We start from the raw sequence: 22,912 nt of genomic DNA, 5'->3' as shown, positions 1-22,912 counted from the left end.
AAATCTGTTTGTTCTATCTAACAAAGGACAAATGTATCCACAGATTTGTTACCATTATGCACTAAATTAAAGGATGACATTGAAAAATATATTAAGTGTTCTCATGTATTTCAGTTTTACTTTGTTAAACTGTGTTGTATCTCTTAGTTTTGGCAAAAAATTAAATCAAAAAAATTTAAAAAAGATGATCCCTACAGACCCTAATTTTTTAAAGGATTAAAATAGGAAATACAACTTTTTTCATATGCCTAAAGATAATTTTTTTCAGAGAGAATTGAAGTTTTATCCATGAAATTTGTATGAATTTTCCCTCAGATACAGACATTGTTGTGAGTGACATCACAGAACGACACATGCTGTGGATATTTGCCCTGTGTTCCACACTCGTCAAGCTGCTGAGTGAAGGGCTGAGGAACTTCAACAGAAGTCGCTATAGACAGTTCGTCAAACGGCTGGGAAGGCTTGTTCGGTGGGTTATTTATTCATTTGTTTCTTTACTCATTGTAGAGGGATTCATGAGGTGAGTGAGGTGACTTATCACCTTTTCATGATGTCAATTTGGAGACCAGACTGTAAGGTTTGATCCACTCACACCGGGAAGGACCCCTACTCTTTCCGATAAATGTGTTAGATTCTTTAACCTGCTTGAGATGTGGCTGTCCCCCACTTCATTCAGGACTTCCATTTAATGTCCTATCCAAACAAACTTGATTGTACATTATGTACATGTATCCCACAGTACCCACCTTGGTACCCATGATTTTCATTTAACCATTTAGTTTATTAATAAGTACAGTCAAACCTGCCCAAGTCGACCACCCTGCGGACCGGAAAAAAACGGTCGATTTGGACAGGTGGTCGCTGAGAAGAGTATCAACTCAAAACATGCCCGATGCAAAGTATAAATGGTTTCCGCTGTGTTTAATGGCAAATAGCAAGCACACTGCACACGCGCAAAGAAGAGAGGTCTTTAAAATCAAATACAACACGCACACTGTAAACTGTAAATTTAACCCCAAGCTTTTATTCGATACAGTGTTCTAAAGCTCAATATTTGTACACTAACGTTTTAGACAGTAAGGGAACTTTGATGCTGTCTGTTACCATACAAGCCTTTATGCGTCGCTGTGTTCTTGATCGCTGTATCTGAAATAACTACGGTGCACCTTTCGAATTCGATGCCCGGTACGTCCCGATAGCGTACTTACCCACGGGTGAATGTACAGTACAGTTGAACAAAAGCACTCACACAGATCTTTCTTAAAAAGGTATGAGCTACACAGATCTTTCTTGAAAAAGTATGAGGCTATATACGTTTCAGCTTATGATGATATAGATTGAAAAAAACAACTTCTGTAACAACTAAATTCGGATTTTCTTACAACGGAATTTCCTCCCATATTACAGTAGACTGCCCCATTGACCCACCCATTGACCGCCGCCATCTGTATTCTAAACATAACATTGTAATGGCAGTCAAAAGCCGTGGCGAACTGGCCGATTTCGGCACATAATCGCGCTAGTTATCATCAAAAATCGATGAAAACCTCAATTTTGAAAATGATGCGGTCGTTATGGGTCCCAATTTGGGCCGGTCGCGGTCGCGTTGGCCAGGTGGTCGTTGAGAAAAGGTCGCTTAATGGTTACGTCAATGGGGAAAAAAATCGGGACCGAGGAAAAGCGGTCGAAATGGCCAGGTGGTCGCTGAGAAGAGGTGGTCGCTCGGGCAGGTTTGACTGTAACCATTATTTTGTCAATGGCTTTAGTCTCTCTTGACCAGTGGGAGAATGTAATATTGTTTATTTGCAAAATTATGCATGAGGGCTAAATGCATGTACAGTCTCAAAGTAATTAAGTATATAACACTAGTTTCCAATCAAATATATATGTATTACATTTACATGTGTATATCCTATTGTGGGGTTTGACTTCTTCTATGAAGGCAGTGGTTAATAAACTATCCCACATTCTGCAAAATAAGTGGGTTTTGTGATTTTGATAAAAACATTTTGGTGATCTTCTAAATGGCAAAATAAATGGCAATATAAATGAGATGTACATGCACATTGTACATGTGCACATAAATGCACCTACTTGTATTGACTATTGATTCTCCATACCAAAAATGAAACAGTGCCCCCTAGGGACCAAGCACACATGTGCAGGAACACAGTAGCAGGAGATCTAACATGTTTCCCTGTATCTACAGCCACACGATACAACATGTGTCAGAGGTGTGGAGGCTGTGTAAGGGGAGGTTGGAGCATGCACAAGGAGATGCACAGCTGCCCCTGGGGAAACTCCAGGTGGAATATGACCACTTCTTCTACCGGTCGGTTGTGTGCATCCTGTCTGCACCCAGGTAAGATATTTGTTTAATCCAGCACAATGGAGTAAAGTTATCATTTTTTTGTCTGTGTGTGTGTGTGTGAGAGTCTGTCTGTGTGTATTTGTGTACATGTGTGTGTGATTCTGCAATACAGTTAACTAGTTTCTGTATGCTCTGCAAGAGGATGCTTACCATCTGAGGGATTGTAGTCACTCTGTATGTTGTAATTATAAGCTTGATTTTAAGATTACGCACAGAATTAATTGTTCTATAGACACATCTTTTTCATATTATTATAATTTTATATAAGATACAAACACAAGGGAGTAAAGCATTGTTTGTATCTTGTCGGTCTGTGGGACTGTATAGTTTTGCAGTTTCCAATACAAACAATGCAGTACTACCATACATCCTACGTGCTGCTAACTATTAAGTTGTTAGATTAACTTTGATGGTAACAGTTTTGTCTTTAAACCTTACGTTGTTGTCTTTCTTTATGCATAGGGTGGGGGCATTACAGTTCCTGTCAGACCTGCCCTACCAGCAGCTGTCACATACCATGCAGTGGCAGCTGCTGTGGCTGTTACATGTGGACAGCATCCAGGACAGCCCACCTGCGGAGGCTACCACCATAACACAGATCAAGGCATTGTTACAAGGTTAGAATTATAGTAACACTATAATTTATACTAATGCTTAAGATAGACAATGTAATACATAATTGAATTTATGTCACCATCACTCTTTCTTTCTTTCTTTCTTTCTTTCTTTCTTTCTTTCTTTCTTTTTCTTTCTTTCTTTCTTTCTTAGAGTTATAGTAGAGCTATATGTAGTTTCTGAATGGCTGTCTGTTAAGGGACTGTTGTCTGTATTACTGTACAGTCTGTAACCTCAAAGCAACCATGAACTCAAAACCACTGTGAACACTCCATTTTACAAACATTGTCCTAAGCAACCAATCAATGAAATGAGCAAAAATCATTGCTGAGGACTAGTGATTGGTTGGTTCAGGTTGGTTGGATGATTGAGGTATAGTAATCCTGGCTATTGTAAGTACATGTGATACTAAGTCACAATCACATCATTTTCATTTTTTGTGTAACTTTTCAATGTTACCAAGAAGTATTGAACCCAAACAGTGTCACTGCTTGAAGACACCGAATAGTGTCTGACATTTACAGTTGGTTGCTTGGGAGTGGATTTTAACTACATGAATGTGAAAAATGGACGGGACTGTTTCACTGTGTCTTCTGATGGCAGGTGGTTGATTGGACTGGTTTAACTGTATTATAAGATACATTGCATGACATTTCCCCTGTTGTCTTTGTGTGTGTGAGTAGAGAGTGACATGATGGTTCAGCTGGAAGACAAACTGTGCGAGCTGGAGCAGTCGGAGGCCATCTTCCTACTGACAGCGTGCACCAACATGGCACGGAGTCACGCGGGAACGGACAACACCTTTGTAGACATGGTGGTCATGCACCTGTACCAAGTAGGGAACCTTTCTCTGAGAACAAATTCCAAAACTGAAACTGTCTCAGATTCAAACATGACAGAGGCCAGCAAACTTGTATTTTCCCTACATTGATCTCATTATATTTAAAAGCAGATATTTCACGTGCATGTTAATGAGGTAGAACGTCGATGAAGGTTAGACATCCAGGTAATAAGATACACCAAAAAGCAGTTACTCATTGACAGGCAACTGGATATGATTTTGGAAATGGTCAGACATTTCAAACAACACCCGTTGTTTTTTCAACGGATGTTGTTTGAAACGTCTGACCGTCTGTGAACATTTGTGTTTCGTTTCATTATCAAAAAATTGAATACAATGTTGACATATATTGTTAGTGCTCCTATTTTTATCTGTGGGAATTGAACAATCACCAAACAGTTAGGATGTACAACAATGGACAACAAATTTAAGGTAACAAATTGACATTAAGTAATTGTTCGTGCTTGTTTTCCTTTTCCTTGTACAGGTGTGCTATGTGAGTTCCAGAACGCGGGAGTTCTGCTCGAAGGTTGGCCGTGAGCTGCTGTCTTCCATCTGTCTGGTCCACCCCAAGGCTGTGTCCACCCTGCTGGAGAGAGTGGGCAGCACTATGGAACAAGTCGGCCTGGTCAGTTCTATATGTCTGGACTGCTTTACACAAGAGAGATTGCATTATTGCTGACATATAAAATAAAACGTACTTAGAATATCATACATTGTGTTAAATGTTATACATTGTTTGCTTTTTAAAAGGCAATATAGATAAGAATTATGCAAACTATACTAGCCCATCAAAAGCTAGCCCTTTGGTTGCACAATGGCATGAGGCTTAAAAGTCCACTTGTAGTGGTGTGTGTTCAACTACCATGCTCTTTTTGCATATGTGCTTAGTGTTAACTAAAGATAAAGCAGTATTCCACCTTGAAAATGATGATGATGGATTCTCCTGTCGGTTGTCAACGGATGAGTAGGCAGGCAGTCAGTCACTTGTCCAGGTGTCTCCTCATGTGGGAGTGAAGTCCTATTCTGGAGGCGCAGGAGCGGCCGCAGGTGCTGCAGATGAAGGAGCTCGAGCTGACAGGCACAGAGCCTTGTTTCCTCCTCTCCTTCTTCTCATGTATGGCAGCAGCTCTTTTCGATTCAAAGGCCATGATTCCTGACTTTGAGTTTGAGTTTGAGTTTATTTATTCGCACGTAGAACACAAAAACAGAGAAATGTACATTGGATAAAACAAATACTGTGCGGGAGGAAGGGAGGAAGCCTAACGGCTTATGCGAGCCCTCCTCCTATAACGTATGCAATTCTAATGAAATGATTGAGGTGATAAACAATTGATAATAAAACAAGGAAATGTATCAACTAAATTAACACAAAACAGCCATCAAATAGAGAAGCTAAATAACAATTAAATTATTAAAAGCAGGGAAATATATCAACTAAATAACAACTTAAGCTATCAAATGGAGAAGTGAAGGAAAAAATTATTGGCAACAATTTAAATATTGAAACTATCGTAACACAAATGAAGCTATATAATATAATAGAGAAGCTAAAGTTAACGAATTAAGAAAAAACAAGGATATATCGTAACTAAAGTGACACAAATAAAGCTATTATCAAATGACTAAAACAAGGAAATGTAGCAGCTAAATACCTAATGATTAAAACAGCAATTAAATTATTAAAAACAGGGAAATATATCAACTAAATAACAACTTAAGCTATCAAATGGAGAAATTAAGATAAGATGTCAAATGTCAGTGGGAAAGGAAAGTAGGTGATTTTTTAGATTGCGTTTAAAACTAATTATTGATGTTAAACATTTTAGATGGAGGGGGAGATTATTCCAATTAATTATACATTTGTATTTTACACTCATTTGGGCTACTGACGTTCTAACTAGGGGAATATGGAAATGAGCACTTTGTCGAGTTTGGTAATTATGAAAATGAGAATTAAGATTTAGAAGACCATTAAATGTTTCTGGAAGAGAACAGTTTAGGAATTTAAACGTAAATAGCATCAGATGAAGTCTGTTGATATCAAAAATATTCAAAATCTTAAGTTTTGTAAACAAAGGTGCAGAATGTGCATGAAAACTGGCGCCCGTGGCTGAACGAACAAATCTTTTTTGGAGCAATATCAGGGGCTGTAGTGTGGTTTTGTAGGCGCATCCCCAGACTATATTCCCGTAGGTTAGATACGGGTATATTAAACTATTATATATGGTAATAATGGTTTTTTGAGTAAGAATATGTTTGAGTTTTCCAATGATACCGATAGTTTTTGAAATCTTTTTACCTAACATAGTTATATGCGATTTCCAGGTCAGTCGATCGTCAATGATTATACCTAAGAATTTGGCTTGACTCTCTTGAGACAGGGGCACACTTTTTAAAAAGATTTTGGCACTTTTGTTATAGGTTTTATTTCTATTACAGAAAATTAGATAATATGTCTTCTTAACATTTACTGATAATTTATTTGCCTCAAACCACGACATAACCTTTTTCATTTCTTCGTTAGCAAGTTTTACTAGCGTATCAAAATTCGAGTTTGAAAGAAAAAGATTTGAATCATCTGCAAATAGGATAAAGAATATAATTGAGGATGCTTTTTCGAGATCATTTATATAAATCAGAAAAAGTAGAGGTCCTAATATCGAACCCTGTGGGACACCACATTCTATTATTTTGGGTTGTGATTTATTATCGTTAAGAGCTACGTATTGTTGTCTATTGGATAGATAAGACGAGAACCATTTTATTGCGGAGTCACATATACCGTATCGTTTTAGTTTATTGAGTAGAATGGAATGATTAACCGTATCAAATGCTTTTGATAGATCGAGAAAGATTCCTATTGTGTATTCTGAATTATCTATGGCGGTAGAAATTTTTTCCATTAAGTGTATGAGTGCCAGAGAGGTAGAATAGCCCTTTCGGAAACCATATTGATGTTTATATAGGATGTTATTTTGATTTAAATGTTTCAAAAGACGACTATATACTAGCTTTTCCAAGACTTTAGATATGCAGGGAAGGACAGATATTGGTCGATAGTTGTTAACATTTAGTGGGTCACTGCTTTTAAAAATAGGTGTCACTTTTGCGACTTTTAGTGGGTGGGGAACAATTCCATTTTGCAAGGATAGAGAAAGAATATGTGTTAGAGGGGCAATAACATAGGGTAGTGACAACTTTAGTACTTTAGGGCTAATTTCGTCATGACCAGCAGCTGAGTCTTTTAAGTTTTTGATAATATCTGTAATTTCAGCATCAGTTGGTGGCACAAAAGTTGATAGGTTAGAATTTACTTGTAAAGTGATGTAGCTAAGAGGATCTTGTGTTCCTTTTGGGATTTTACTTTCAAGTGTAGGTCCAATATTAATGAAAAAATCATTGAATTCATTACATATTTCATCTTTATTTTCGGTAGTTTTTGTACCAATTTGTATTTTGTTTGGACCAGCTGAGTTGCTTTTGTTACGATTTATAACTTCATTTATCAGGGACCATGTTTGTTTTATGTTACTGGTAGCTTCATTGAACTTTTTGTGGTAGTAATCCTTCTTTGTAGTTTTTAGGAGATGATTTAACTTATTCCGGTATTTTTTATAGATACTGTGGTTTAAGGGCGTGGGGTTCTTGACATATTTAGTGTAGAGCTTGTTTTTTCTGCGTATTGACTTTAACAATCCACTGCTAAGCCAGGGTTTTTTGCGAGAGTGCTGGGAGATTTTTGTAGTTTTCTTTGGGAAACATTTTTCGTATAACGATCCGTATGTTTCGAGAAACTGATTATATGCTTTCTCTGTGTCTGTTTCGTTTAATACGTCGCTCCATACTATTTCTGATAGGGATTGTGTAAATTTCTGAATGTTAGTTGTGTTAACTTGGCGATAAGATATTTTGTCTGCCTGTCTGACTGGCTCGTTTAATTCGGATGAAAGGAATATTGGAAAGTGATCTGATATGTCAGTGATGAGGATGCCAACCTTGATATTGTTGCTACCTGAGTTTGTATAAATGTTGTCTATTAAGGTGGCGGAGTAAGGTGTAATTCTGGTAGGTCTGCATATAAGTGGGTAGAAGCCAGATGAGAACATTTCATTTATATGATCAGTAGTGGGTTGGTCTCTTCCAGTTTGTTCTATCATGTCGTTGAGCAGTTTCTTCCCAAGAGTTAATGTTTATATTGCAACTCTTAAGGTTTGCTTTCAGTGTGTCCCGGTGTCTTTTAAAGGGTCTACCCTGATTGCGGTGCCCTTGCTTCAGTTGACCATACAGTAGCATCTTAGGGATTCTGCTGTCTTCCATGCGGACAACATGTCCTGTCCATCTTAGCTGGCACTTGACAATCAAGCACTCAATGCTCCTGGCAGGTTCAACCACCTTGAAAATAGTACAGGGCAAACACTCTACGCAGTATTCACTAGGCCTTAGCACCATGATTATTGTAGTGGTCATGTTTGTATTGTTTTACTGTAATTTAAGTTCGCTGGGATTTAATTTCGCCTTAACGTGGAAGTGGAGTGTTCGTGGTGGTTTAAGTTTGTGGTAGTGCCATACACTGTTGTCACATACTGTAATGGAAAAATGTTTGCGGTGGTTTTAAGTTCGTAGTTAGACTGCCTCGCGAAAACCGCAAACATAAAACCTATGCGAACATTTCTGCATTTACAAAATGTACAATCAGTCATGCTTTATTCTGTTCCAGATGTCCCTGTATCTGTACAAAGAGATGCCTCTGCACCTGTGGCTGCCCCAGTCTCCTGACATGGTCCTGCTGGAGACCTGGTTACTACAGTCTGAACTCCAGTCACCAGAACACAGGCTGGCAAGGCTCATAGCTGCACAGCTCAACTGGGGGACTAATGCCCAGGTACTGGCAGTCTGGATAAGTTTGCTATGGTTCTATGTCAACTTTTGTGGTTTTATGAGACCACAAAGTGATGAAATCATGTCGCCATGAATATGTTTCCATTGCATCATTGTTATTTCATGAATTGTTTCAATCGCAAACTGCAAGAACTGAAAATTTTCAGTTACTATGAGTGAGTTTTTTCTTCTGTGTGTGTGTGTGTGTGTGTGTGTGTGTGTGTGTGTGTATGTGTTTGTGTTTGAGTGTTTGGGGAAGCACAGATTAAACAATGGATGGTTACTATAATAATAAATTTTGTTGGATGATTCTGACAAATCATCAAATCATACAAAATGTATTTTGATTTTTTTGATGTTTTGATAATCTTTATACCATGTACTAGATAGTTCATTCATTTAATAAAGCAAAATCTAAAACAGTAGAAATAAGGGCAGGTCCAGAACATGAGATATAAAAACTAGAAGTTAGATGCAATACCATGCATATATTATATAGAAAGGTGCTAGGAGGTCCATAATTGAAAGTGTCAGGTTTTGCCAACACCTATTCACAGACCTGACAATATAACTTCTGATTGAAGCTACATTTTTTGTATGCTATCCACAAAAACAACCAACCACAGACAGCACCGTAAGTACATGTATAGCCTCCTTGATGAAGATAACGGTTGTGTTTTTCCAGGGAGACAGGCTGTTCCTCCCCCTAGACCTGCACAGATGGATGGGTCTGCTCCTGACACAGGTGGCCAACCACTTCCTGTACAACAAGGAGCAGGCAGGACTTATAGCAGCGGGCATCAAACAGGTCAGAAAATACAGGGCACATCTGTACCTGCATAGCTGGTGTAACCACCCTTCAGCGTAACACACCAGCTTTGCAGCTAGCTTGCTGTACTACAGTGAGCAACCGTGTCACACCTAACTTTTGCACATCCAGCTGCGCTCCTACTGTGCATGGTGATAACAAATTTTACTCTATGATGGATCTGGGGGAAAACATGAATTTTGGAACATACATTGTATCATAATCCAATCTGGGGTATTTGGACTTGGCAGTAAGTAATGACTTGTGTGATATTTGGAACTACATGTAAGCCTTGTTGTTAAGATTATTTTAGTCAACCTGGAAAGTTGGTTTATTTTTGTTTCAATGCAATGTGATTTGTTCTCCCTGATTGACCCTCAGATTTCACAACATATAGCTAATAACTACAGAAGGTCATCAGATCTTAAAGTACCAGTATGTTATGATAATTGGAGATTGAAGAGTTAACGAGTTACTTTTTTCTGAGTCTGTATTTGACAGTATTTAAGTATTTTCAAGAGATGATTGTGAATACAAGCCGCTTTTGCTTTATTTAGATTTGTTAGAAATTTTGTACATTGTGTATTAGGTAGGTACTTTGTAGGTAAGTACATGATATGTGTTACTTGCAATGTTCAATCTGGACATGAGCGACATTTCCCCTAAAGCAAGAAATTATCAATGGCCTGATCACTCAATTTACATGTCTACAGGTGACTCAGCTGGCTGCAGCTGCCCGGCTGACAGCTGGCCCTGACCAGCAGCTGTCCACGTGGCTGTGGGAGGTGGCCCTCCAGCTCAGACTGCACGCTACAGAACAGCCACAGCCGGCGCTGTCCGCGGGAACCATCGCACAGGCTGTCATCCAGGACGTCCCCAGCTTCACTAACGACTCCTCCCTGCAGCATCTACAGAGAGCTGTGAAGACTGACATGCCCATTGCTTTGTACATTGCACTAGCCATGACGTCTATGGGCCATGAGTAAGCTCTGTCTGTTCTGGGATTTTCTTTTAGGGTAAAGTAGCTGTGCCATATAACCCACATGAAAGACTTTCTTGTCATAATGATTATAAACAATGCATATAGACACAATTTGCGTGATCCATACAGAAGTGTACAGTAGTATACATATTATGGTTTGTCAAACGATTAAGTTGTAGCTACATAAGTGATGCATTTGACCATGTTTTTTTTGTTTATGCGCATCATGTGAATAATATTCTTCTTGTTGTCAAGAAAAAAGTATGTGCAGCACCCATTTTTGTCTTCATCATCATCATCATTCATCCTCATGTGAAGTGGAGCAGACGAAGTCAGTCCTCCAGAACTGCTTGTCTTTCATCGCAGAGAGTAGCCCTTGTCCTTCTAGTCCTGTTTCGGCCTCAATGAGTTTCTTAAGAGTTGTGTCAATGAACAAAAAAAAATGAGCATTTTGAGATTTGTTGTTTGAAACAAGTTTTTGATCAATGAAATGTCTTTCCTAATTGTTTTCAGCAAAAATGAGTTCTTATCATCAGGACTGCCACTGTTACTCCAGCTGGTAGAGGGAGGACACATTGTGCCCACTATCCACGTACTGGCCAAGATCACCCCTCTGTTTCTCACCTGTCAACACAACATCCTACAGGAGAAAAGGTACTGTATGCATGAATAAACAAACCTATGAATGAATGGGTGATGCACAAGAAAATGGGTTACATAGACAAAGAAAGCTTCAGCGCAAGCAGTTAGTGAACTGCTGCTTCCTTCTTGGAGCAACTTCCGTCAATCCAGTGACAGTGGTAGGGTTCTTTTTTGTTTGTTTGTATTGTATACCCAGAACACCGCCTCAAGCTGTATATCTGGACAGGTTTATTTGAACACATGGCCATGGACCTCTACTCTTTTTGATAAGTGTAGTGGGTTCTTTTACGTGTTCAAGGCGTGGCATTCCTCAATCACGGGAATGCCATTTAAAGTTCTATCACTTTAGCAGGGAGTGCACATCACTGGTCCACTGGTATTATGATCACTCTTTCTCAGATATGTTGTCTGCTGCAAAAGCCGCAATTTGGTGTGACCCAGTCTGATTGACCTCCAAAGTGCATAGCAATCACTCTACCCCCTAGGCTGTTTTGCACGGGCTGGGGTACCTTGTGGTAGTATTGAAATTCTATCCAGAAATTATATATTAAAATTTGTAAAAACAATTTGCTATACAGCACTAATAGTAATAGGATGACGTATTGTGCCATATGATTACAAAGAAATGATATTATGAGACAGGACTGATAATTTCATGCACATTGTTTATTTCACTCACTAATAGGCACATGCAATTGCATGCATTCCTTCACTCACTTATTGAAAATATATCAGCTGAACCTTAACACCTCTCTAGATCTTGCCATAGAATAAGATATATGTTGCTGCAATGTATACATGTAGATGCAATACCTGTCTTACTTGTTTGTACATGAACATTGAATGACATGCTAATAGGTCATGTACAATAAAGAATCATTTGCCATTATTAACTTGGTAACTTGCTTGCATGCATAAATGTCAGAAGAACATTGTACATGTTGATTATGAGCATAAAAAATTATCGTTTCTGCACACATTTTCACATTAAGGTTCATTAAGGTTACATATTAGATACACAGATCAAATATACAAGTTTAAAAGATAGGCAATATAACATTAAAAAAATTGAATGTAAAGAGATGTACGAATGAACAGATATCCATGTCTTTCAAAAATAATTTCATCAAGTTGGCAGAATATAGTATATAAGAGAATTCTTTTAAAAAGTAAGTACAAACTGGTTGTGGAAAAGAATTCTCCTAAAATATCCTAGATATCCATGTATTCAAAACATTCTTGAGAAAGTCTTAATAACACAGTTTTTAATGACATGAGTACCCGGCAAAATCTTATGTTTAGACGTGCAAAAATAAGTCAATTGAAAGTACAATAATTATTATGAAATATGTATACTACTACCAGTAAAGTTTAAAATGTTAGAAGAAGCATCTAAGCTTAAAAATGGATCATATCTGACGTTGTGCAAACATTTTATCTAGGTTTCATTATGTACCACAATTATCTAAATCAAACTTAACATGAATACACTTCTAGGAGACACATGTAGATATACAGTTCGTATTTACTTATATATTTACTTGTATTTACTTATATGTAACTATGTACAATGTATGTATGTATAGATAGATAGATAGAAAACTTTCTATGCAAGGACACCACAGCGACAGAAATGAAAACGTTTCTCCGTGATTGACAAAATTTCTTCCCCTGAAAGAGTCATTGCTCCTCCATGTAAATTCAATATATAAGGCGTAATACAATTGTGTGATAGTAGATTATCATCCTGACTATCTCTCAGTATGTAGTACTAACTGCTAGGTTTTCAATACGTGGTGTCTTCACTCTTTATGATTATGATTAAATTATTGCATGCACGTCAGCTTCGTTCATATAGATACTGTCATTTTTGTCTCAAACATGTACAGTGCAAAAACCTTCCCAAGTGAAACATAAAGATATACACCAATTTGATATAGTGTAAATTTAGGTTCAACCATTATAAGATTTAGACATGATTAACTGATTTTATCCACATACAATCTTTATAGAAATTTTAAAAATTTCCTTTCTACTTTTTTATGAAGTTATTATAAAGATCTTTGAAATGGCTGTGTGATCTGTAGGATGGCTGAGCAATCTTTAGGGTTCCTGTCTAAACTTCAGTGTGCTTGTTTAGGTTTAGGTTTATGCCAGAGGAAGGTAGTAAGACTGGTCATTATCATAATCAGGAGCAGCTGCTGGCTCATTTGCATATTACAGCTGCAGCAGCACCTGTATGGGGAGGAGGGGGAAGTGGGGGGCGCTCAACATCTGGAGCTTTGTTTCTGTTGGCTGGTGTGGCAGCCTTCGTTTTGTCAGACTTCCCTTTACCTGTACCTTTAGGACCTGCACCTTTTGGACCTGCACCTTTAGGGCCTGCGCCTTTACGACTTTGGTTGCTTGTTGACTGGTCCTCATAATCCACATCTTCATAAAGATCTTGATTATGCTGACCCTTCCCTTTCTTACCATGACCATGGACTGGTTGCTACAGTAACCATGGTGTTTGTGTTACTAAATAAAACACTCGTATCAGGACCTGGTGCAGGATTCTGGGTCCTTCTCTTGAACCAGATCATGAGAATGATTCCAACAATGAGGACAGTACCAGCTACTGCACCAATAACAGAGCCAAGGACAATCATTGGCTCTTCACAGGTCAGATCCTCAGGATTGATATCTTTCAGCAGTTGGCCAGATTTTTGTGGATCAGTACAGCTGATTTGGTTTTCAAAAGGATGAGACCCATTCATTTTCAGTCTGAAACCAACCATCCTACAGTCACACTGCCAAGGGTTGTTGAAAATGTACACAGTACGGATCGAAGACAGCTTGTCATAGGCTGTGAAGGAAAGTGTTGTCATCTGGTTGTCCCGCAGGTAGAGCCAAGTAATTGAGGAAACCTTTAGCAATGCCTCAATAGGGAATGTTTCTATGTTGTTGCCAGACAAGTCCAAGTAATCTAGGCTTGATGTACCTGTGAATGTGTTTGGGAAGATCTGCAAGATGGCATTGTTTTGTAGCTCTAGATAGTCAAGATTTGACAGACCAAAGAACAGATCGTCAGGAAGCTCAGTTAGCTCATTGTTGGAGAGATAGAGTTCGTAAAGCTGATTAAGTCCTCTGAAAGCAGTTGATGAAACAGTTGAGATTCTGTTTGCTTCTAGATAGAGTCCAGACAGTTTGGGCTGATTGGAAAATGCATGGGCTGGAATGTCTGTGATATTGTTAGAAATCAGGTTTAGTTTGCCGAGTTTTGGAAGCTGATATTGAAAAGTTGGAACACTGGTCAATTTGTTGTTCTGTAAGCCTAGGTACCAGAGTTGGGGCAAGTTTGAAAATGAACCATCCTGAATGTGTGTTATCTGGTTTGAGTACAGGCGCAGTTCTTGGAGTTGTGGCAAGTTTGAAAATGCACCAGACTGAATGTGTGTGATCAGGTTTGAAGATAAGGACAATCCTTGGATTTGATTCAGATTATTGAAAACACCTTGTGGAATTGATGTCAGGTTGTTTTCATTTAGGTAAAGACGTTGTAACTGTGGAGTGTGACTGAAGATTCCTGCCTCAATACTACTGATGCCATTGTTGTTAAGGTATAGATTTATCAAGTTTGTATACCTTGAGAAATCTGACTGACCTAAAGTGTGAATTTGATTATCATTCAAGTTCAGTTCAGTGATATTTGTTGGTAGGTTTTGAGGGATGCTGGTGAGGCCCAGACTGGTGCAGGTACAGGGTGATGATGAACAGCTGCAGGAAGCTTCTGGCATGTGAAACTCCTTCAGGATGATGAGAAGGAAAATCAGCATGTTTTTCAGCCTTCTTCCCATCTTGTACTGACTCCTATATATGTGTAAAGAACAATTACAACCGGTTACAAGCTTACCAGCAGGAACAAAACAATCTATTTATTACAGCTGACTAAACCTGTCAAAAACAGAAACTTGTGTGTATCTCTGTTATTCCCATTATTGTGTTTTGTTACATGAAGAAGGCTTGTTTCTTGTGCTTTGATCTGATACAAACAGTTGTTATCATGCATGTGAGTGATATGTTTACCATTATGATCATTATCATGATGGCTGAATAAGTGGGTGGGTCTCAAGACAGAAGTACGCCATTTTGCCAGCAACTGGGATGATCGAATTTAAGGAATTAGGCAACATTTCATGGTGAAACAAATTTGACATTTTTCTGTATATAAGCTGGAGTACACGAAATGACTGCACATACTACATTTTTCTTATTTCTTTAATGTGTTATTACAATGAATCTCCATAAGGAAGTAAATTTTAAACAAGCCAAAAGAGGTACATGTAGTCACATTTCAAAACCACTGCATGACTACAGTACTTGAGAAAAACAGCAACATGTGATCCACAATATGAACAAATCAGAAAATGGAGTAGATTGTGTTCTGAGCTTAGTTATATGATAAAGGTCTGGCTCCAGGTAATACATTTGTATGTTAAGTTTTCACATGCATGCCAAGTTGCCAGGTGCACTTACTAATGTATGTCTGCGGCCAACAAAAGGAACTTACTTTTAGTGTAGCAAAATCCAAACTTTGCGTACTTTCTGCTCATAGACAGGGGTGGAAAGTCTTTTCCTCCGGTAGCTGTTGTGCTTTTAGGGAATGGCTTATTCGGGGCTGTTCCTCAGCTCAAATGTTCTGACGAGGAAGTAAGTGGAAAAAATATATAATTCTTTTTTTCTGCATTTTTAAAAAAGATTTTTCATAATAGATGGAAGTTAAGGTAAGGTTGTTGTATCAAGCAACTTGTATCTGTCCATCGGGTATATAAAAAAATCAAATCTTGAAGGAATCATCAAAGTTTGTCTTATCAAATTTAGAAGCATACATGTAAGTTCTATTCATGAATTCAAAGTATATGATATCATTGTAACTAATACTTAAAAGACTGGAGACTTACCCAAGATAAGTTGATTCTGGCACCTTTGCAAAGATTTGACTAAATCCTCCTTATCTTATAAGTATTATTGTCAAGGAAGTCTCCCTCGTTACTGGCGCTTGGTGCAGCACAATTCACAACTGCACAGCTTGCTGCCCTTTTCTGAGAGGGACTTTTGCATACAAATGAATTGCTAGTAGGTAAGGTCAGGTCACATAATTACTTGTGGAACCAGTTTGTAGTCATGAAGGGTCATAGACAATCATACCTCAAGGTGTATAAAATGTCCCAGTATAATTGAACAAACACTTTAAATAAAATAAAAAACTTTAGAAATAGATTAACTGATTTGGTTAATTTATTCTTAACTTATTAAGATTTTCCACAATTAAAGCGTAGGTTACAATTACTATATAATAGTAGATGTTTCCAAGAAAAAAGCCAATTATGCAGTATTCTGGGAACCTGAGCCTTCTCCCAGAATTCTGGGAACCTCAGTCTTCTTCTAGAATTCAAGGAACCTGAGCTTTCGCCCAGAATTCTGGGAACCTCAGTCTTCTTCTAGAATCCAAGGAACCTGAGCCTTCTCCCAGAATTCTGGGAACCTCAGTCTACTTCTAGAATCCAAGGAACCTGAGCCTTCTCCCAGAATTCTGGGAACCTCAGTCTACTTCTAGAATTCAAGGAACCTGAGCCTTCTCCCAGAATTCTGGCAACCTCAGTCTTCTTCTAGAATTGAAGGAACCTGAGCCTTCTCCCAGAATTCAAGTAACCTCAGCCTTCTGCCAGAACTCTGGGAACCTGAGCCTTCTCCCAGAATTCAAGGAACCTCAGCCTTCTGCCAGAACTCTGGGAACCTGAGCCTTCTCCCAGAATTCTGGCAACCTGAGCCTTCTCCCAGAATTCTGGCAACCTGAGCCTTCTCCCAGAATTCTGGCAACCTGAGCCTTCTCCCAGAATTCTGGCAACCTGAGCCTTCTCCCAGAATTCTGGCAACCTGAGCCTTCTCACAGAATTCTGGGAACCTGAGCCTTCTCCCAGAATTCTGGCAACCTTAGCTTTCTCCCAGAATTCTGGCAACCTGAGCCTTCTCCCAGAATTCTGGCAACCTCAGTCTTCTAGAATTCAAGGAACCTGAGCCTTCTCCCAGAATTCTGGCAACCTTAGCTTTCTCCCAGAATTCTGGCAACCTGAGCCTTCTCCCAGAATTCTGGGAACCTCAGTCTTCTTCTAGAATTCAAGGAACCTGAGCCTTCTCCCAGAATTCTGGCAACCTCAGTCTTCTAGAATTCAAGGAACCTGAGCCTTCTCCCAGAATTCAAGGAACCTCAGCCTTCTCCCAGAATTCTGGGAACCTGAGCCTTCTCCCAGAATTCTGGGAACCTCAGTCTTCTTCTAGAATTCAAGGAACCTGAGCCTTCTTCCAGAATTCTGGCAACCTCAGTCTTCTTCTAGAATTCAAGGAACCTGAGCCTTCTCCCAGAATTCTGGGAACCTGAGCCTTCTCCCAGAATTCTGGGAACCTTAGCCTTCTCCCAGAATTCAACCTACATATTTATCATCTTTTCTAATATAAAAATTATGTCATACTTGATTAATATTAATTCCAGTTTGTCCAGATAAAGTCTTTCTTGAAGAAGGAACTCCACATTTTCTCAGCGCAATGAACAAATCATGTGATGGTCATTTGCCCTTTAATATCAGCTTACACAATCATCATTTTACAATAGGCCACAGTTTTAGTGCTATACCCTATACTATAGCTACATTGTATATTATGTAAGGAAAGGAAACAGTTCCAGTACAGTATTTTATATTTATATGTTAAACTTCATTCATATCAACAGTAATCCTGTGTGATACAGCAGAATCAAGAGCTGGAGTTGTCCAAACATCATACATTACACAAGAATGTAATGTACATTTACAATGATTGAATCCCTCTTAGTATACTTGATATATATGTAATACAGTGTGATATATGTGAAAAAAGTTTACTTTTTCTTAATATATGATTATGATATAAGCCTGGTACATTGCAATTTAAGTAAAATGATGACAGAGATTAGCTAACCATAATCAAATTAAAATGATTACAGAGAAGCTAACCTCAATATTTGTGTATACTGTACAAAGTCTTATAATTATTGTATACTACACATGGTTTCACTCTAATATTTATAAATCATTCCTGTTCCAGTCACACACATTATCCTATAATAAGCCAGTCCTCAAATGTTTTGAATGGAAATTCATGTTAGAGTCACATGTCTGACATTACTTGCAATAAAGACAATGGAATTGGACGGAACTTACAAAAAGTGAAGATATGTTGTCTTCTCATAGGTGATGAAAAGAGAACTCTTGAGATAAAGATGCAAAATGTGACAAAGAGCACTAATGCAGCCACAGCTTGTGGCTCTTTCCTATATATACACAATTTATGAGAAATTGTCACACAACAAAAGGGAAGTCACTTGGACGCAGGGAGGCGGAAGGGGTAGGAAAAGGAAAGTATGACAATGACAGATGAGAAAATTCTAGCAGACATACACTGTAGGGGTGTAAGGAAGGAGTTGAACAGTCACAGGAAATTCTTTTTAGTAGTCATGTATGTCACCTAATATTATGCACTTGAAAAATTAATGTTTCCAAAGTGTTCTGTACACCAACATCTATCTGAAATTTTGGCCAATTTAGGATTTAAATCTTCCTTCTTAAATCTACTACAATATACATTGTACGTGCCATTAAGGTTCATGCAGATGCAAACAACATTTATTTCAAGACTATGATCAGTACCTTTTGTTGAGTCACAAGTCATGGTTGTGAATCTTCAGGATATAGCTTGCTTGATATTTACAATTTCTGCATAAACTTTAGGATAGCTCGTTTAGTATGTCTTTGTTAGAGGTTGATAAAGGTGTAGGTTGTTAAGTTCATCAGGCTCATTTGCATACACAGCTGCAGCAGCACCTGTATGGGGAGGGGGAGGTGGGGGGTGCTCAACATTAGGAGCTTTGTTTCTGTTGGGTGGCATCAGGGCCTTCTTCTTAGCAGGCTGCCTTGGACCTGCACCTCTAGGACTTGCACCTGTGGGACCTGTACCTCTAGGACTTTCACCTCTAGGACTTTCACCTCTAGGACGTTCACCTCTAGGACTTTCACCTCTAGGACCTGCACCTCTAGGACTTGCACCTCTAGGACTTTCACCTCTAGGATTTGCACCTCTAGGACCTGCACCTCTAGGACCTGCACCTCTAGGACCTGCACCTCCAGGACTTGCACCTCTAGGACTTTCACCTCTAGGATTTGCACCTCTAGGACCTGCGCCTCTAGGGCCTGCACCTCTAGGACCTGCACCCCCAGGACTTGCACTTGTAGGACCTGCAGCATGTCTTTGGTTGCTTGGTATCTGATCCACATCTTCGTAAATAGGCAACTGTGGGATAGTTTGCCTCTGAGCATTTCGTGGGTTTCTGACATCCTTGGACTGACCCTGTCCTGTCTGATCGTGACCACTGGTTGCTACAGTAACTGTGGTGTTTGTGTTATTGAAAACAACACTTGTGTCGGGGCCTGATGGAGGAGGATTCTGGGTCCTTCTCTTGCACCAGATCATGAGAATGATTCCAACAATGAGGACAGTACCAGCTACTGCACCAATAACAGAGCCAAGGAGAACAGGTAGGGAGAAACTGGGAGCAGATCCATGGTCACTGATGCTTTCTGGTTTGTCTGTTATACTTAGTGGTGTCATTTTTACAATAGGGGGAACTTTGTCTGTGATATTGTGTGGTGCCATTGTTACTGTAGGGAAAACTTTGATGGTGATATTGTGTGGTGCCATTGTTACAGTAGGGGGTACTTTGGGTTGGACATCTACAGACAGTGTTTCAAACGTTGAGCCAACAGGACTTGCTGCAATGCAGATATACAGACCAGCATCTGCTGCAGCAACATCTGCTACAGTGATGGTACCATTCACATCCACAGTCACCCTCCCACCTGACTCAACAGTTACATTCAGTCCAGATGGGAGAGTGACTGTGATGTCTGGTGTGGGGATTCCTGAAGCTTCACAGACCAAATGTAGAGTCTCCCCCTCTACCACTGAGTTGTCATCACCTTTCTCGAACCTGGCGATCGTCGGCTCTTCACAAGTCAGATCCTCAGGATTGATATCTTTCAGAAGTTGTCCAGAATTTTGTGGATCAGTACAGGTGATCTGGTTTTCAAAAGAATGAGACCCATTCATTTTCAGTCTGAAACCAACCATTCTACAGTCACACTGCCAGGGGTTGTTGTTAATGTCTACATTAGAGACTGATGACAACATGTCATAAGCTGTCAATGGAAGTGTTGTCATCTGGTTGTTCTGCAGGTAGAGCTGAGTAATTGAGGAAATCTTTAGCAATGCCTCAATAGGGAATGTTTTTATGTTGTTGCCAGACAAGTACAAATATGTAAGGCTTGATATCCCTGTGAATGTGTTTGGGAAGATCCGCAAGATGTCATTGTTTTGTAGCTTTAGATAGTAAAGACTAGTCAGACCAAAGAACAGATAGTCAGGAAGCTCAGGAAGCTCATTGTTGTATAGATCGAGTATGGTTAGGTTTGCAAGTCCTCTGAAAGCAGTCGATGAAACAGTTGAGATTCTGTTTGAGGAGAGAAAGAGCCAAATCAGTTTGGGCTGATTGGAAAATGCATTGGCAGGAATGTCTGTTATATTGTTAGAATTCAGGCTTAGAACGATGAGTTTTGGAAACTGATATTGTATAGTTGGAATACTGGTTAACTTGTTGTCCTGTAGGCTAAGGTACAGGAGTTGGGGAAAGTTTGAAAATGCACCAGACTGAATGATCAGGTTTGAAGATAAGGACAATCCTTGGATTTGATTCAGATTATTGAAAACACCTTGTGGAATTGATGTCAGGTTGTTTCTATTTAGGTAAAGATGTTGTAACTGTGGAGTGTGACTGAAGGTCCCTACCTCAATACTACTGATGCCATTGTTGTTCAGGTATAGCTTTATCAAGTTTGTATACCTGGAGAAATCTGACTGACCTAAAGTGTGAATTTGATTATCATTCAAGTTCAGTTCAGTGATGGATGTTGGTAGGTTTTGAGGGATGCTGGTAAGACCCAGACTGGTACATCTGCAGGGTGATGATGAACAGCTGCAGGAAGCTTCTGGCATGTCAAACTCCTTCAGGATGATGAGAAGGAAAATCAGCATGTGTTTCAGCATTCTTCCCATCTTGTACTGACTCCTATATATTACGTATAAAGAACAATTGCAACTGGTTACCAGCATACCAAACAACAGTCTATTTGTTACAGTTGACTAAACCTATCAAGAACAGATTAGAAAGTTGTGATTGTGTCTCTGTTCTTCTTCTGTTTTTATCGTGTTTTGCTTCATGAAGAAGGCCTGTTGCTTGCTTTCGAATGATTCCCAGCTGTAATGATCATGCATGTGAGTGATATGTTACCATTATCATGATCGTTATCATGGCTGAATAAGTGGGTGGGTCTCAAGACCGAACTACCTATTTCCCCATTTTGCCAGCAATTGGGATGAATTTAGGACATTAGGCAACATTTCATGGTGAAACACATTTCACATTTTTCTGTATATAAGCTGGAGTACACGAAATGACATACAACATTTTACTTATTTCTTTAACGTGTTATTACAATGAATCTCCATAAGGAAGTAAACAGGCCAAAAGAGATACATTAGTCACATTTCTAAACCACTACACGACTACTTGAGAGAAAAAAAAACATGTGATCCACACTGTGACCACATCATTATTCTAAATATGGAATAGATTACACTCTGTGCTTAGTAATAAAATGAAGGTCTAGCTCAGGTAATATGTTAAGTTGCCACATGCAATCCAAGTTGCCAAGTGCACTTGTATGCCTGCGGCCAACAAATGGGACTTACCTTCAGTGTTATAGTAGCAAAATCCAAACTTAGCGTAGTTTCCACACATAGAAAGGGGTGGAAAGCCTTTTCCTCTGGTAGCTGTTGTGCTTGTAGGGAATGGTGTATTCAAGGCTGTTTCTCAGCTCAAATGTTCTGATGAGGAAGTAAGTGGAAAAAATATAGAATTCTTTTTTCTGCATTTTTTAAAAGATTTTTCATAATAAATGAAAGTTAAGATAAGGTTGCAGTATCAAGTGTCTTGTAGCTGTCCATAGAGGGTAGAAAAAAAGTCAAATCCATAAGGAATCGTTTAAGTTTAGCTTATCAAATTTAAAAGCATACAACTTCTATTCATGAATTCAAAGTATATGTAACTAATACTTAAAAGACTGGAGACTTACCCAAGTTAAGTTGATCCTGCTACCTTTGCAAAGATTTGACTAAATCAAACTTATCTTATGAATATTATTGTCAAGGAAGTCTTCCTTGTTACACGCATTGGGTGCAGCACAATGAACAACTGCACAGCTTGCTGCCCTTTTCTGGGAGTGACTTTTGCATACAAAAGCTTTGCTACACTGTAGATAGGAAAGGTCAGGTCACATAATTACTTGTAGAACCAGTTTGTAGTGATTAAGGGTCATGGACAATCATGCCTCAAGGTGTATCAATAATATAAACGGTCCCAGTATAATCGAACAAACACTTTAATTAAAAAAACTTAATAATTTAAAAATAGATTTTAATCTATTCTTGATTTTCTGCAATTAAAGCATTTATAACGGGAGGTGCCCCAACACGGTACGCTTTTTCTTTCGCTCAAACTCATGGCGCTCCATCGCTAGTTGCCTGAAGCCCCCTTCACACGAGAGCACGAATGAGCCGGAATGCCATCCGAATGAATTTTCTTTGATC

At 38.9% G+C, this 22,912-nt stretch overlaps 3 protein-coding genes across 3 annotated transcripts in view; 1 reads left to right on the top strand and 2 right to left on the bottom strand.

The window, feature by feature from the left end:
• LOC118413113 (ectopic P granules protein 5 homolog) overlaps positions 1-22,912 on the top strand; it is a gene marked incomplete in the record, with an annotated part of 89,506 nt that overhangs the window by 15,004 nt on the left and 51,590 nt on the right. The window contains 9 exon segments of the mRNA XM_035816287.1: positions 316-469; positions 2,210-2,362; positions 2,834-2,988; positions 3,670-3,821; positions 4,315-4,455; positions 8,548-8,712; positions 9,394-9,516; positions 10,230-10,498; positions 11,012-11,152. Coding sequence (XP_035672180.1) covers positions 316-469; positions 2,210-2,362; positions 2,834-2,988; positions 3,670-3,821; positions 4,315-4,455; positions 8,548-8,712; positions 9,394-9,516; positions 10,230-10,498; positions 11,012-11,152 — 1,453 coding nt within the window.
• On the bottom strand, positions 11,808-16,304 carry LOC118413117 (leucine-rich repeat-containing protein 15-like). Its single transcript, XM_035816290.1, has 3 exons — positions 16,081-16,304; positions 15,690-15,818; positions 11,808-14,989 (listed from the first exon to the last, which is right to left on the bottom strand). Exon 3 carries the CDS (start codon positions 14,974-14,976, stop codon positions 13,609-13,611), a length of 1,368 nt encoding a protein of 455 aa, XP_035672183.1. The 5' UTR covers positions 14,977-14,989; positions 15,690-15,818; positions 16,081-16,304; the 3' UTR covers positions 11,808-13,608.
• On the bottom strand, positions 17,758-22,540 carry LOC118413115 (leucine-rich repeat and immunoglobulin-like domain-containing nogo receptor-interacting protein 2). Its single transcript, XM_035816288.1, has 3 exons — positions 22,399-22,540; positions 22,016-22,150; positions 17,758-21,332 (listed from the first exon to the last, which is right to left on the bottom strand). Exon 3 carries the CDS (start codon positions 21,317-21,319, stop codon positions 18,953-18,955), a length of 2,367 nt encoding a protein of 788 aa, XP_035672181.1. The 5' UTR covers positions 21,320-21,332; positions 22,016-22,150; positions 22,399-22,540; the 3' UTR covers positions 17,758-18,952.

The sequence above is a fragment of the Branchiostoma floridae genome, chromosome 4 (assembly GCF_000003815.2).
Source record: "Branchiostoma floridae strain S238N-H82 chromosome 4, Bfl_VNyyK, whole genome shotgun sequence".
Taxonomy (NCBI): domain Eukaryota; kingdom Metazoa; phylum Chordata; class Leptocardii; order Amphioxiformes; family Branchiostomatidae; genus Branchiostoma; species Branchiostoma floridae.
This window is presented reverse-complemented; position numbering and strand designations above follow the sequence as displayed.

Excerpts from the sequence above, each read along its gene's own strand:
- LOC118413117 (XM_035816290.1), bottom strand. The coding sequence starts at position 14,976 with ATGGGAAGAAGGCTGAAAAACATGCTGATTTTCCTTCTCATCATCCTG.
- LOC118413115 (XM_035816288.1), bottom strand. The coding sequence starts at position 21,319 with ATGGGAAGAATGCTGAAACACATGCTGATTTTCCTTCTCATCATCCTG.